A 12,246-nucleotide genomic window follows, 5' to 3' on the forward strand; every position below is an offset into this window, starting at 1 on the left:
CCCGCCCCCCCCCCCCCCCCCCCCCCCCCCCGCTCACCCCCCCCCCCCCCCCCCCCACCCTGTGTGTCATTTATCTATAATGACTTTGTGAATGGTGTCACGGAGCGTTCGGCTCTCTCACCACGTGATTGAGTCACTCACTAGTCAGTCACTCACTCAGCCTACCCAAATCAAGTGGCTTTTAATGAACTTCAAACAAGTGTTATCGCACAGTTCAACGTGTGCTCTGCTTCAACCCCGTCTCCCTCCCGCTCCCCCCTCCCCGGTTCCATCCGTTAGGGGGCTTCTCTTATCTGCTCCCTTTCTTTTCACCCTCTTTGCACTTCTCTCTTAGACATACTAAAGCTTTCCCTGTCACATGCGCTTAATGGTGTTCCTGCCGCTTTCAGTTTGGGTCTTTTTGTTGTTCCTCTCTCTGCTGGCCTGTTTTCCCTTCTCCTCCCTGTGTTCAGGGAACCGTTCTGTATTTATTATGCTTACCTTTCTTTTCCCCCCCCCCCCCTTCTGTTTTACCTTACATTTATTCTTGTCAGATTTTCCTGCTGTCCTAATCTTTTTTGTTTTACTTGTTGACCAGTCACTTTGTCCTATCCTTTAACATCCCTTTCATATTTTTTTTCCTGTTTTTGATCTCTCCCTCTCTCTGTGCCTTTTTATTAGCCTACTTAGACAGGAGGCAAGCTTACATTGGAGACATCTGTGAAATCTTTTGTTTCTTGAAAATACAAGAAAAAACTTCAGTATGCATGCATCTTGGATATCTAGCAAATTAGTATCAAAGTTCTAACTTAAGTGTCTGCTTCAATGTATAACTGATGCTTCCATCCTTAGGATAGTATCAGTAGAGTAGAGAGCAGACTTGTCCTTCATTTTCTGAATGTGAACAGGTCTGCCATTTAATTAGGATATTAACGACGCATGCTTCATCACGAAAACCAAGAAACACACAAAACAGGTCAGGGATCAAATGTGGAGAAGTTTAAAGCAGAGCACAATTTCTGAATAATAATCAAAGCTTTGAGCATCTCGGAGCGCCGTTAAGTCCGTTATCTGAAAATAGACAACACAACTGCAAACCTATGCAGTGTAGAAAGTGGAGATACATTTTTCTCATGTAACAAGCTGCCATCCTTACACAGAAATATCTTTCAGTGAGGTTCCTTACTGTCTACTTTTAGTACAATATTCAAAAACACACGATTTAATATTACTCATACGTTATAAGCAATAACCCAACATTTCTGTTTGTTTCAGGGCTGTCCACAGTTGCTGCCTGCAGACAGGATACTGGTCCCAGTCAATGTGGTAAAGCCCATCACCCTGCGGGCCAAGAACCTACCCCAGCCACAGTCTGGGCAGAGGGGGTACGAGTGCCTCCTCACCATCCAGGGAAATGAGCACAGAGTCCCTGCCCTGCGCTTTAACAGCTCCTCGGTGCAGTGTCAAAACACATCGGTAAGAATTAGCAACAGCAGCGGCTCACATTCGCTCACCTAACCAGTCTCGATAAAGACTCCCCGTGTTTGCCATCAAAATTTGTACTCCTTTCACTGATATTTCCACTGTTAAAAGGTGAGTTAAGTTCTTCCGGTATAAAGGGATTATATGAGATACGTCTCCCCTTTATTGAGGCTTCATCCTTTCAGTGAATAATGCATTGACAGCAAGCATAAAAGGCTTTATGCTTGTCTCGATGCTAATCGTCTGTTGATACAATAACATTCCATCTTCCTGTCTATCTTCATCACTCTGCGTGTGTGTGTGTGTGTGTGTGTTAATGTGTGCGTGTCAAGATGTCGGTGGGATTGGGTGTGTAATCACAGTACAGGGCAAACATTGTAGTTTGATTGAGCTGTGAAGGAGGGAAACTGTAATTTAGCAGAAAATTATGATTCTAGCACCAACCTTTCTCATGCTGCTGGTGTTACAGAACCAAATGAAAAATAATCTAATCTTTGAACACTCTCTGGTGTGTGTGTGTGTGTGTTCGCTGAGTATAAAGCCACCTGTTGTTGCTGATGTATTTTTGGGATGAAAAAGGAAATCGGGCACTAACGGCATTTGAACACAGAAATAATGCACAGCATAAACATTTCCCTCTCTCTCTGCAATGCCACTCATTCCTTCTCTGGTTGCCATGGTTATAGTATTTCTACGATGGGATGGAGATGAGCAGTCTTCCTGTGGAGCTGACCGTCATCTGGAACGGAGATTTCAGCATCGATAACCCCGCCCACAACAAAGGTGAGCGTTCAGACGTATGCAGGCGTCGGTGTGCTCATGTGCAGCGACACATGCGAACACATCTGCTCACCAACTTATTCACTTTACACTTAGTCCGACGTGGTCTCCTGACAAACTCGCATCGAGATATATACAGTGGGTCTGCTGCCTCCCAATTGTTGCCCTCGCAGCCTGTCTCCATAGCAACAGGTGGTGGTGTGCTGAGGTGAAGCATCTATTTCCTGATGTTTTTGCCATGAAGAGTGGTTAACTTTAACACATCCTCCTTTTTTTTTTTTTTTTTTTTGCTTTGTCTATCTTTTTCCCATATGGCTGCATTGCAAATTACTATTCCAACTCTCTGGGTTACACTTTATATGTTTCTCTGCAATATTACTCTTTCTCTCTTTTTTTTTATTTCCGTAGGACTTTTGTGATTAAATTTTCTGTGTCCTTAATGCCTTCCTCTTTAGTTTTGCCAAACTCCTCCTATCGCTGTAGACTTATTAATGGAAAACACAAAAAAATTAGCTTAAAAGTGGAGTATTAAAACTTGCTTTTAATCCAGACATGTTATACTACGGCCTGCACAACATTGGGAAAGACAGATGAATTGGCAGCTTTCCAGCAGATATCCAAGCTGCAGAAGACATTGCTAATGCAGATGGCTATTCACTGAGCAAAGTACCCAAGCATGTTAATAGAAGGTTAAGTGGAAGGAAAAAGCATTAAGAAGTCCAGTAAACATAGCCACGGAAATTTGCAACACTTCATGCTTACGAGCTCATTAGTTGTTGGTTTTATTTTGCAGTGTGACATGCTGCCTTCACACATTGTCTAAAGTACCAGTGCCAGCTTACATAATCACTGTGCCCCTGTGCTTGTTTGGCCAGGAAACTTGTTTGACTTATACACCATTGAGAGTATTTGGGGGTTTTATTCAGAAGAAGATGAGAGACACCAGGCTTGACAAGCTGACGGGCTTTTATTAAAACCAACCTGGGTTTGCTTAATAACTCAGAGCCGGAGGCTGATTATCTTCATTGATGCTACATTTATAAGCATGAGTAGTGCAATAACAGCCTGAACCAAATAGTGAGTGCATGGGCATGCTTTTATTTTTTATTTTTTTGTAAAAGGATGTTTTGTATGAAATATTTCTCAGGAACTGAATTTGGTGGTTTTCATTACCTGTAAGCTATAATCGTCAAAATTTCGAGGGTGAAACTCTAGGAAAATAACGCTTTGTGTATAATGACTCTGCCAAATGTATTGACTTGGCTTTCTGAATGTAATAACTGAAATAATTTTGTACTGTCATTTATTTAAATTCACCTGTACTTTAAAAATGATCAGTCTCTACAAACAGCTCTAATTTATTTCCCCTTCCTGCATTTGCAGGACATAAACAACACACTGTGCGCTATCTTGACTTTTTTTTGTATCTGACTTACTGAAATGAAGATTTGCTGCTGATTTTTTTTTTTTTTTTTATATGTGTCTTTGAGCTGCATTTGTTCAATTTTAGCCGCTGTAAATGCACTACTGCAAAGTTTATCCTGGTACAGGGTTAGGGTTTCATGGAGTTAGACTCATGAAATTTATTGTTAAAATGTGGATTATGTGCCAAAGTGACACCGTGTGCTGCAAGGCAAACTTTGTAGGGTGTTTGTGTTTACATGTGTCTGTGTAAAAAAAAAAAAAAAAAAACACATCCGCAAAAATATATCCTTGAGCGTGAGTGCAGAATCAAAGAGGCAACAAAAGTTACAAAGGAGACGCTTGAAATGGAGAACGCTTCTTAAACCGCCTCCTACCTTTGTTTGCCTGCGGAGGAAGCATCTCTCGTGGCATTTTTTGATGGGCACTTCACACACGCATCTAATGGCAATTAAAAGAGAAAATGGCTGGTCTGTTGCCATGGAGATGATATGTTAAATGCGTGGTGGGTGACGAGAGGCAGGAGACAGCATTGTAGGAAGCCCGGCGAGGCAAGGCAGGAGGGAATGCGAGTGCGTGGAGATGATGATGGCAGGAATAATGAGATATTTGTAAGAGTTCAGGTCGTGTACAGCGGTCTGGCTTTTTTTTTTTTTTTTTTTAAAGTGATTTCTCCAGAATAACTTGATCTCCCTTCCCTCCCACATTTTCTTTGTCCGCCTTTTATTTCTTACTGCGCAGTTCATCTTTATAAGTGTGATGCTCAGCGTGGAAGCTGCGGTTTATGTCTGAAAGCAGACCCACTGTTTGGGTGCGTTTGGTGCAAAGGAGAGAACCGCTGCACCCTCAAGCAACACTGCCTCCTCCCAGAGAACCAGCTGCTCGAGCCCAACGGGATCAACAGCAAATGCACCAACCCCAAAATCACACAGGTGAGACGAAAACGCCAGGAGAAACATGCACGCTTCGCAAAACGACACCCAAAAAGTAGTAAAGGGTGATTAAAGTGGTGAGTGGTGGTCAGAATTCATATTATGAAGCATTTGGGAGCACAGCACATTTCATTTCAAAGCATCCAGCTTCTTATCCACTGTACAGAAAACTCTTTAAAGTCATTCAACATGTGGCAGTGTCCACGTTTTTGTTAACCAGCTCAAACGTTTACTGTAAAACTAACAAAAACGGTTGGCGATGTAGCTTGCCTGCGAATCATGTCTGTTTCTGAGATTTGCTTCATAACACACAAAATCCCTAAAAACGGTTTGCTTTTGTTTTTTTCTTTTTACGCAACAGTTCAATTCACACACTGAATTGAAGGAATTGGACTTCAGTTTCACATGCTCACATGCTCGCAAATAATGTTAACCTAGAAAACTAAAAAGAAAACAAAACACATGAACTCTTTCAAAAAGAGGGGGGGGAAAAATGCTTTACACCCTTTGCGCCTCGTAAAGCAGTAAAGCCAGTCTGCCTCAGTCCATCACTGGGGCTCTGCAGTGTTTGCTTTCACTCAAAGCAGTGGATTTATTGAAGGAGATGGGACTGTATGTCTTTTTGCATCCCTGAGGCTGCAGTCAGGACATTTTGCAGCCTTCTCATCTCCCCCATAAAAGCTGTGAGCAGTGTGGAGTGAGGACTTTCCCAAGACTAGCCAGCCCTTAATGCGTTCGAATGCAGTAAATTATAATGACGTCTCCCACCAACAATACGAGAAAGCGACTCGCATATCAAGATAAAAAGAAAAGGAGAAGTGATTGTTTGCCTCTACGAAACCGTCAATTATCTTGTCAAAGTCAAATATCTAATCAAAGCCTTATTTCCTCCTCCCTCTCTATTTCTCTTAAGTCAACCCTCTTAAGTCAAATATATTTTCTAATGAATTGGGAGCCACAGGGCATTGTGTGCATTTTTTTTGAACTGGATGTATTGCAACCCTTTCCCAAATGGCTTTTTTTTTCTATCAAGAAACCTGTAGGGAGCGTTATTAATCAGAGGCATTGAACAATTTCATAGCAATATCTCCTACTTGGCAGACTCCACACTTCTTCATGACTTGGCTTAAAAATTTAGCTTAACACCCTTCCAAGTTCAGCTATTTCAGTTTGCTTTATTCCACTACATTTTGAAATAAACCATAGTAATTAATTCTTTCGATACTTTTAGTGTATGCAGTAAGTTTCTAGAATACCTTAACAATGTTGTGCTCCAAGACAAACCCACTCATTTGCTCAGCACTCTACCTGCCATGTGAAAACCACAGGGGGGGTCACTTTGCCACATATACACAGAGCTGAGAAACGGGGAGAGCTGCCACTGCAGCTGGCTCCGGTCTGCAGCCTGGAGGACTTGTACTTGGCAGAGACTGATGGGGGACAGACTACTCTGTCTCCGTTTCTAACATCTATCCATCTGGATAGGCTTGATGATGTGTACTCACCCATGCACACACACACACACACACACACACACACACACACACACTGGCTCTTCAAAAGGTAGTTTTGTAAGAAAGTAGTAATGAATGTTGCAACCACATTACCTGCAATGAGAGACGCTTTTGATTACTGTGGTGGTATCACCCGATCTATGTTGATCTGAGTTTATCTGACTGTTGTAAACTTGAAATACACATTTAAAAAAAGGACACGACGTTGACCCCAAAGCTTATTTAACCTCTGGAGTGTTCATTTTGTAGCTAATTGTCTCTTTATTTGGAATATGTGCAAACACAAACAATTAGCACTTTTCCCCTGAAAGCTCAACAAATCAAGCCTAATTATTAGGTTTAATTGCTCACATTAGGTATCTATTGGTTCTGAATAGGTCCTATGTTAATACACTGATTCCACAATCCAGCACTAATGAGCAGTGCACTTTTAGGAGAGCTCCTGAAATGCTCGTGGCATTTGGGAAGTAATTACTGTGGCAAGCAAAGAATGCTTGAGGTACTTATTGTCTTCAGAAGTAGTTAGTCAGTAGTTGGCGCTCTTGAAAATGACCAACTTTGCAATCTTGGTATTTTGTGCAGTGTCATAGTCACGCATTGTTGTGGTTTTTCATATGTATTAGTTTTGTAAAACTTGACAATTGTATTCACAAGATGAATGAGATCTCATTGGTTGCTCAATAAAAGTATTCAAACTAGGACTTTTTTTTTACATTTGGTTGCTGTCTGACCAAAATAACCTATTTAACATGTTTCATTATAAACCTTCACAAAACATGTGGTTCCAGTTGACTGTCTTAAGGGGTAACAGAGAAACAAAACAGGCTATATAGTAAAACTATTTAGATTTTTTTTTTTACTGAAAAGCATGTATTAATTACTTTCCTCTTTACCACTATGGACCACTTTTTTAAGTTCAGATGAAATACATTGAAGTTTGTGGCTGTAGAATTTAAAAACAAAAGTGAAAAGTTTGTGCTATGAATGCTCTTGTACAATAAACTGACAGAAAGAAAATATTTAAACTGTATTGGATAACCTGCTAAGAGACATGCCCTCGCTGGTAGAAACATATCAACTGTCGCAGGATGATGCTTTCACACTTTCTTCCAACTAATTCACGGAAAACGCTTTGTTTTAAATGTTTAAACGAGCAAAAGTACAGAAATAATCGAGGCTTGGATGCCAACAGATCAACCCTCTGCGCGGTCCCAGGGAAGGCGGCACACTTGTGACGATCCGTGGTGAAAATCTTGGACTGGACTTCAGAGAGATTCAGGGTAACGTGAAGGTGGCCGACGTGGACTGCACCCCCATACGTGACGGTTACATCCCTGCGGAACAGTAAGTGATGTTTTTAACTATAAAATAATTTAGCAATCAGATCCTCGTCAATTACTGCTTTTCACTTGAAATTGTTGTCAAACTGATGTCATTTTTACATACAAAACTATTTGAGAGGAAACTGAGGTGTCAGCAAGGATACATGAAGTGCATAAAACTTGAATGCTAGGTGTACCTTGGAGCCCAATTCATACATTTATAATTTCTAGTGACAAACATTCAAGCAGCTGCACATACATTTGTCCTTACAGTCCAATAATCATTTTTAGAAATTTCTAGAGGTCAGATTTAGTTGATGTTCCAGTTTAAATCCACAGCTCGGGCTTCTTGCAGGTGCCATCTGTCAAATTAGTTTAAAGTTGGCTTATCAACAGACACAGCGCTTCTGCTTAGAAAGAAAGTTCTGGGCCAGCACTTTCTTAGCAAGTGCTGACCCAGCAGAGGTAGCTGTAGCCGAGGTCATACGCAAAAGGGAGAGACTTTTTGCTTTTTCTCCCTCAAGTTTGCCAATCGTAGGAGGTAAAGTTACTACCAAACGGTGCATCATGTAAGGTTTTTTTATCACAATGTAAGCTCTTCTTGATCAGTTTTTCTCTTTACTTTGTTTCAAGGCTAAAATAACTTCAGTGTGAATTTCTATGCGTTCTACAGTAATTCTACTCTGTTCTTGCCAGGATTGTTTGTGAGATGGGGCGAGCAGAGCTGAGCCAGTACACTGGGAACATACAGGTGTGTGTCGGTGTTGGAGCATGCAGACCAGAATTTATGGCAACATCATCCAAGTACTACTACTTTGTGGTGAGTGTCTGTCTTTATCTGTGATTTTCTTTCATATCACAGTTCTTAAATGTTAGTCATATGACTGTAAAAAAAAAAACAACAACCAACCTCTAACTTTGCACATGTGACTTACTGAGTTTTGACTCTCTTCCAGAAGTGTATTCATTTTAGCGCCTCCATGTCAGGTGTTCTCTCTTCTCGCTTACCGTGCTAATATATGTTGCGGTTTCGTGGCTCCGTTCCCACATGATGGCTCTTCTCTCGTGTGTGGATCAGTTGCGAGGCGTGACTGGCACCCCACTAACGAGTTTAAGATGAGGCAGAAAAGCTGATGTTTCTAAAAGCGTTTTCTGACACGAACTCATAAAGAAACGCATTACACCCTCTGCTGTGTTCTTTCGATTCTCTCCCAGCACAGTTCCAGTCACCAACGCAGTTCCGCATTCTGGAATACATTTCCAGTGGTTGCTTTTATGGACCTGTTTTTATGCTATGGTATCATTTTTACTGTTACCCTTCAAAGGATACTGGCCGAGGTTTATTTCTCACTGAGGCCCCTCTTCACAGAGGTATGAGATGTTGCATCGAAACGCGCAACACAACAGGCTTTAGATGGGACCATAAGAATGCCAGATGGCATCATAATGGATCGGTGCGATGTCCAGCTTCGACTGGACTTGATTAACTACTGCTGTGGCAATTGTATAATGTTTCCAACATGTTATTGCCTGTGCCTATTGCCAGTGGGATCTGCTGCTACACATTGTAGCACATTTTTATCCAGTAATGTTCAATAAACAAGAATGATGAGGCGGTTATTATGACTTTCTGTCTAAACTTTTTGTGTGAAAAGGAACAGTTCTTTAAACAGATTTGTTTTTAACTTTTTTTGTACTCTTGGTGCTAGGTGGTAAGTTAAGCTTCAAAACGCAGAAGCAAGATTTAAAGAAACGCCTAGTAGGCATTTAAAAAATAAAAAATAAATAAAAACGCCTGTCTCGTATTTTCATCAAAAGTTTAAACACTTCTCTTTCCAGCCTTTTTATCTGCAACATTTGTCTCCCTACATCAGCATGATTATTTTTTTAATGTGACTGATCTTACTATGCGACTCCCAACACAGATCCCGCGAATTACCGGGCTGAAGCCGAGCCGTGGTCCAGTCTCCGGGGGAACAATTGTCAACATCACAGGCAGCCACTTGGACGCTGGGAGCAACGTGTCAATTATGTTTAAGGACCAGCCGTGCACTTACTTGAGGTTAGTGGGAACATGCCTCGGTTGACCCTGCCAATCAACTCTTCAAAGACTCAATTAAAAAGCTCAGTCAAAGTCGGCTTCCATCAAAGCGTAGGCAGCTAATGGCTCTGACAGTTCTGGTTATGAGCTGCGTTTGGAGGAAAAATAAAGTCATCTTGAAAAAGGTTGTTTTATCAGTATTCATGCTGATGAGTTTAATCAATAACCCGTGTACTCGGCTCCACTTTATCATCCATCCAGGGTTATTAAATTGTTTTTTGTTTTGTTTTTTAATGATTTTGAAACTTTCCAGATAAAAAGCTATTAAACTGAAGCTACATTATTACCTCTCAATATCATATTTTTGTCTTAATGGTTACACAGCATTATCCCTACGTAGCAGTTTTATTTAGCTAATTCTGTACTGCTACTTTCTAGGAGGGGTGGACAGTGGCTAACCTGCCGAACGCATGCCTCCCTGCATGGCAACGGAAGGGTATCTGTGTCTGTGAGCATAGACAAGGCCCAACTCCAGAAAGATCTGCAGTTTGAGTATGTGGAGGATCCCACCATAACAAAGATAGAGCCAGAGTGGAGCATCTATAGGTATGTCACCAAGAGGAACTTTCCCATTTTGACAAACGATTTAATGTCACTGTGGATCTGGAGGAAGCGCCTATCTCTGTTGAGCAGGCCTCAGGCTTATGAAGTTAAAATAAATTGTTTAAAAATGCCTTATAAATGTTGTACGTCTTAGAAAACCTACAGCTTCTCTTTTGCATCCCACAGTTATTTGCTACATTTACACATCTTTATTTTTTTCATATTTTGTCAGCTCCTTTAATGAAGGCAGTATGGTACAACTGCAAAACCTATCAAGACATGGCCATGATCAACTTGGTTAACTGTCTGAGGTCAACCAAGGTATGCAGAGTTATACTGCATCTCCACAGCATCATGCTTTGGGAATGCTTTTCATCAGAAGGGTTACTGAAACTGCTCAGAGTTGATGGATGGAGCAAAACACGGGTCCCTCCTGGAAGAAGGCGTGTTAGAGGCTGCAAAAGACTGGAGGCTAAGGTGGATGTTTACTACCCAGCAGAGGAACAGTCTGTAACATACTGCCGCAGCTGCTGAAGGATTGTTTTTAATCAAAAAATGGCCTCGTCAGCGGACAGCTTTGAAAGAAATTAAAAACTGTGACGAGAGTTAAAATCGACTATTTAGAAATGTTTCCATCCAATCTGACTGAGTTTGAGCTGCGTATTGCTAACAGCGGCCAAAAATGTCAGCCTCTAAATATGCAACAATTTGGTGGTTGTAAGGAAATGTGAAAAGGCTCAAGGTATACTTTAGTAATTTGTCAAAACAATCTCTGAAATAGTGCCTGTCTTTCAGTGGTCATACTCCGGTGATGGTAACAGGAACGAACCTGGACATCATTGAGACCCCAATCATAAGAGCTAAATACAACAGCCAAGAATCGCTCAGCGTAAGTAACTGCAAAACACCAATATTCCTTCATCTGAAATCTGAACATGAAACAGGTTAAAATGTTTTTATTTTTAACCTACAATGAAAACACATTGACTGCATGTTGTGTCTGAGTGTGCACAAAGAATTTTTGAAGGGTGATTTTTTTTTTTTTCGGTTAAGTTTATCTTCATATTTAATGCTACAAATGGAATAATAAGCTGTCTGCACACCACATAGTCCTGAACTTCTTTTGGATACATAACATGAAGTTAAGCTTTGTAATTTTAATTTTCTAAAAAGGTAGGGCAGGGGTTTGAAAGTGTTAATTTTAATTCACAAATTCCGTATACTTTAATACATGCTTTTTTTTTTTTTTTTTTGCTTTGTTTTGCATAGAAAAGTTCCGATTTGTGCATATATTTGTGGCTTATCAAATATTTGTGCATTTTTGATGAGCCAGTAAAGACGATCACGTGGCATGCTGGAAAAGATGATTGTTGTGCAATGACCTTTCATTGAATCTCTGTGCAAAAATACTGCAGCAAGCACAGACCATCCCAGGATTCACAGTTCATATTAAAGAAGTATTTTTTCAAAACGTTACAGATCAGGGGCTCCTGAAACAGTACAAATCGTAATGGGTGTAGTATTGCGCCAATCTAATGGTTGAATAACCTAAGTGAATTAATTAAAAACAATATTTTGTTGTGAAGCTAAGATGTCTCCGATTCAATAATTTCGCAGCAAAGAAAGTTTTTCAAATGGATAGTGTTGCTTACTTTGCCACTATTAAGTTTTACAGACATTGCAATCAGCAAGATTAAATATTTTAATCAGGTTTCACCACTACTAAGAAGCTTTTAATCACATCACTTTTTCTTGCAAACAAAAAGAAGAAAACTTGTGACAATGTGCCAAAACAAATAGTATCACTGTAATCTGCAATTTTCTCACAGAAAGCTGGAGAAAGTCATACAAGAGTTTGTTTGGTCTCACTGAAAGAAGAGGGGAACAAAAAGGTTGTAATGCTATCCATCTTCATGGTTCATTTGAGCGTGACTTTGCAGCACGTTTAACATCTGTGCTCACACTCACATGAGCTGGGCATTGTGTCTAAAGGTAACTGTCGCCACCTAGTTTGCCTCACATCTTCCTGTTGCAGTGCGACACTGAGATAGGTGTGGATGAGAAGGAGAAAAAAGAAACGGAATCGGACATCTAAAGTGATTTTAGTGACGTTTCTCCAAAAAAAAAAAAAAAAAAAAAAAGGGTTTTTTTTTTTCCTCCCCTACCTTCTG

At 40.6% G+C, this 12,246-nt stretch overlaps 1 protein-coding gene across 2 annotated transcripts in view; it reads left to right on the forward strand.

Annotated features, from left to right (window-relative positions):
- The window catches only part of plxna4 (plexin A4), a 239,317-nt gene that overhangs the window by 190,353 nt on the left and 36,718 nt on the right, over positions 1-12,246 (forward strand). For both annotated transcript variants that reach the window (XM_015029533.1, XM_015029532.1), the window contains exons 10-17: positions 1,255-1,455; positions 2,148-2,244; positions 4,405-4,595; positions 7,302-7,453; positions 8,128-8,251; positions 9,357-9,493; positions 9,911-10,078; positions 10,871-10,964. In XM_015029533.1, the coding sequence (XP_014885019.1) occupies positions 1,255-1,455; positions 2,148-2,244; positions 4,405-4,595; positions 7,302-7,453; positions 8,128-8,251; positions 9,357-9,493; positions 9,911-10,078; positions 10,871-10,964 (1,164 nt within the window). The remainder of the gene's footprint in view (positions 1-1,254; positions 1,456-2,147; positions 2,245-4,404; positions 4,596-7,301; positions 7,454-8,127; positions 8,252-9,356; positions 9,494-9,910; positions 10,079-10,870; positions 10,965-12,246) is intronic.

Source organism: Poecilia latipinna, unplaced genomic scaffold, assembly GCF_001443285.1.
Source record: "Poecilia latipinna isolate Pla-1442-1.1 unplaced genomic scaffold, P_latipinna-1.0 Scaffold156, whole genome shotgun sequence".
NCBI classification, from domain to species: Eukaryota; Metazoa; Chordata; class Actinopteri; order Cyprinodontiformes; family Poeciliidae; genus Poecilia; species Poecilia latipinna.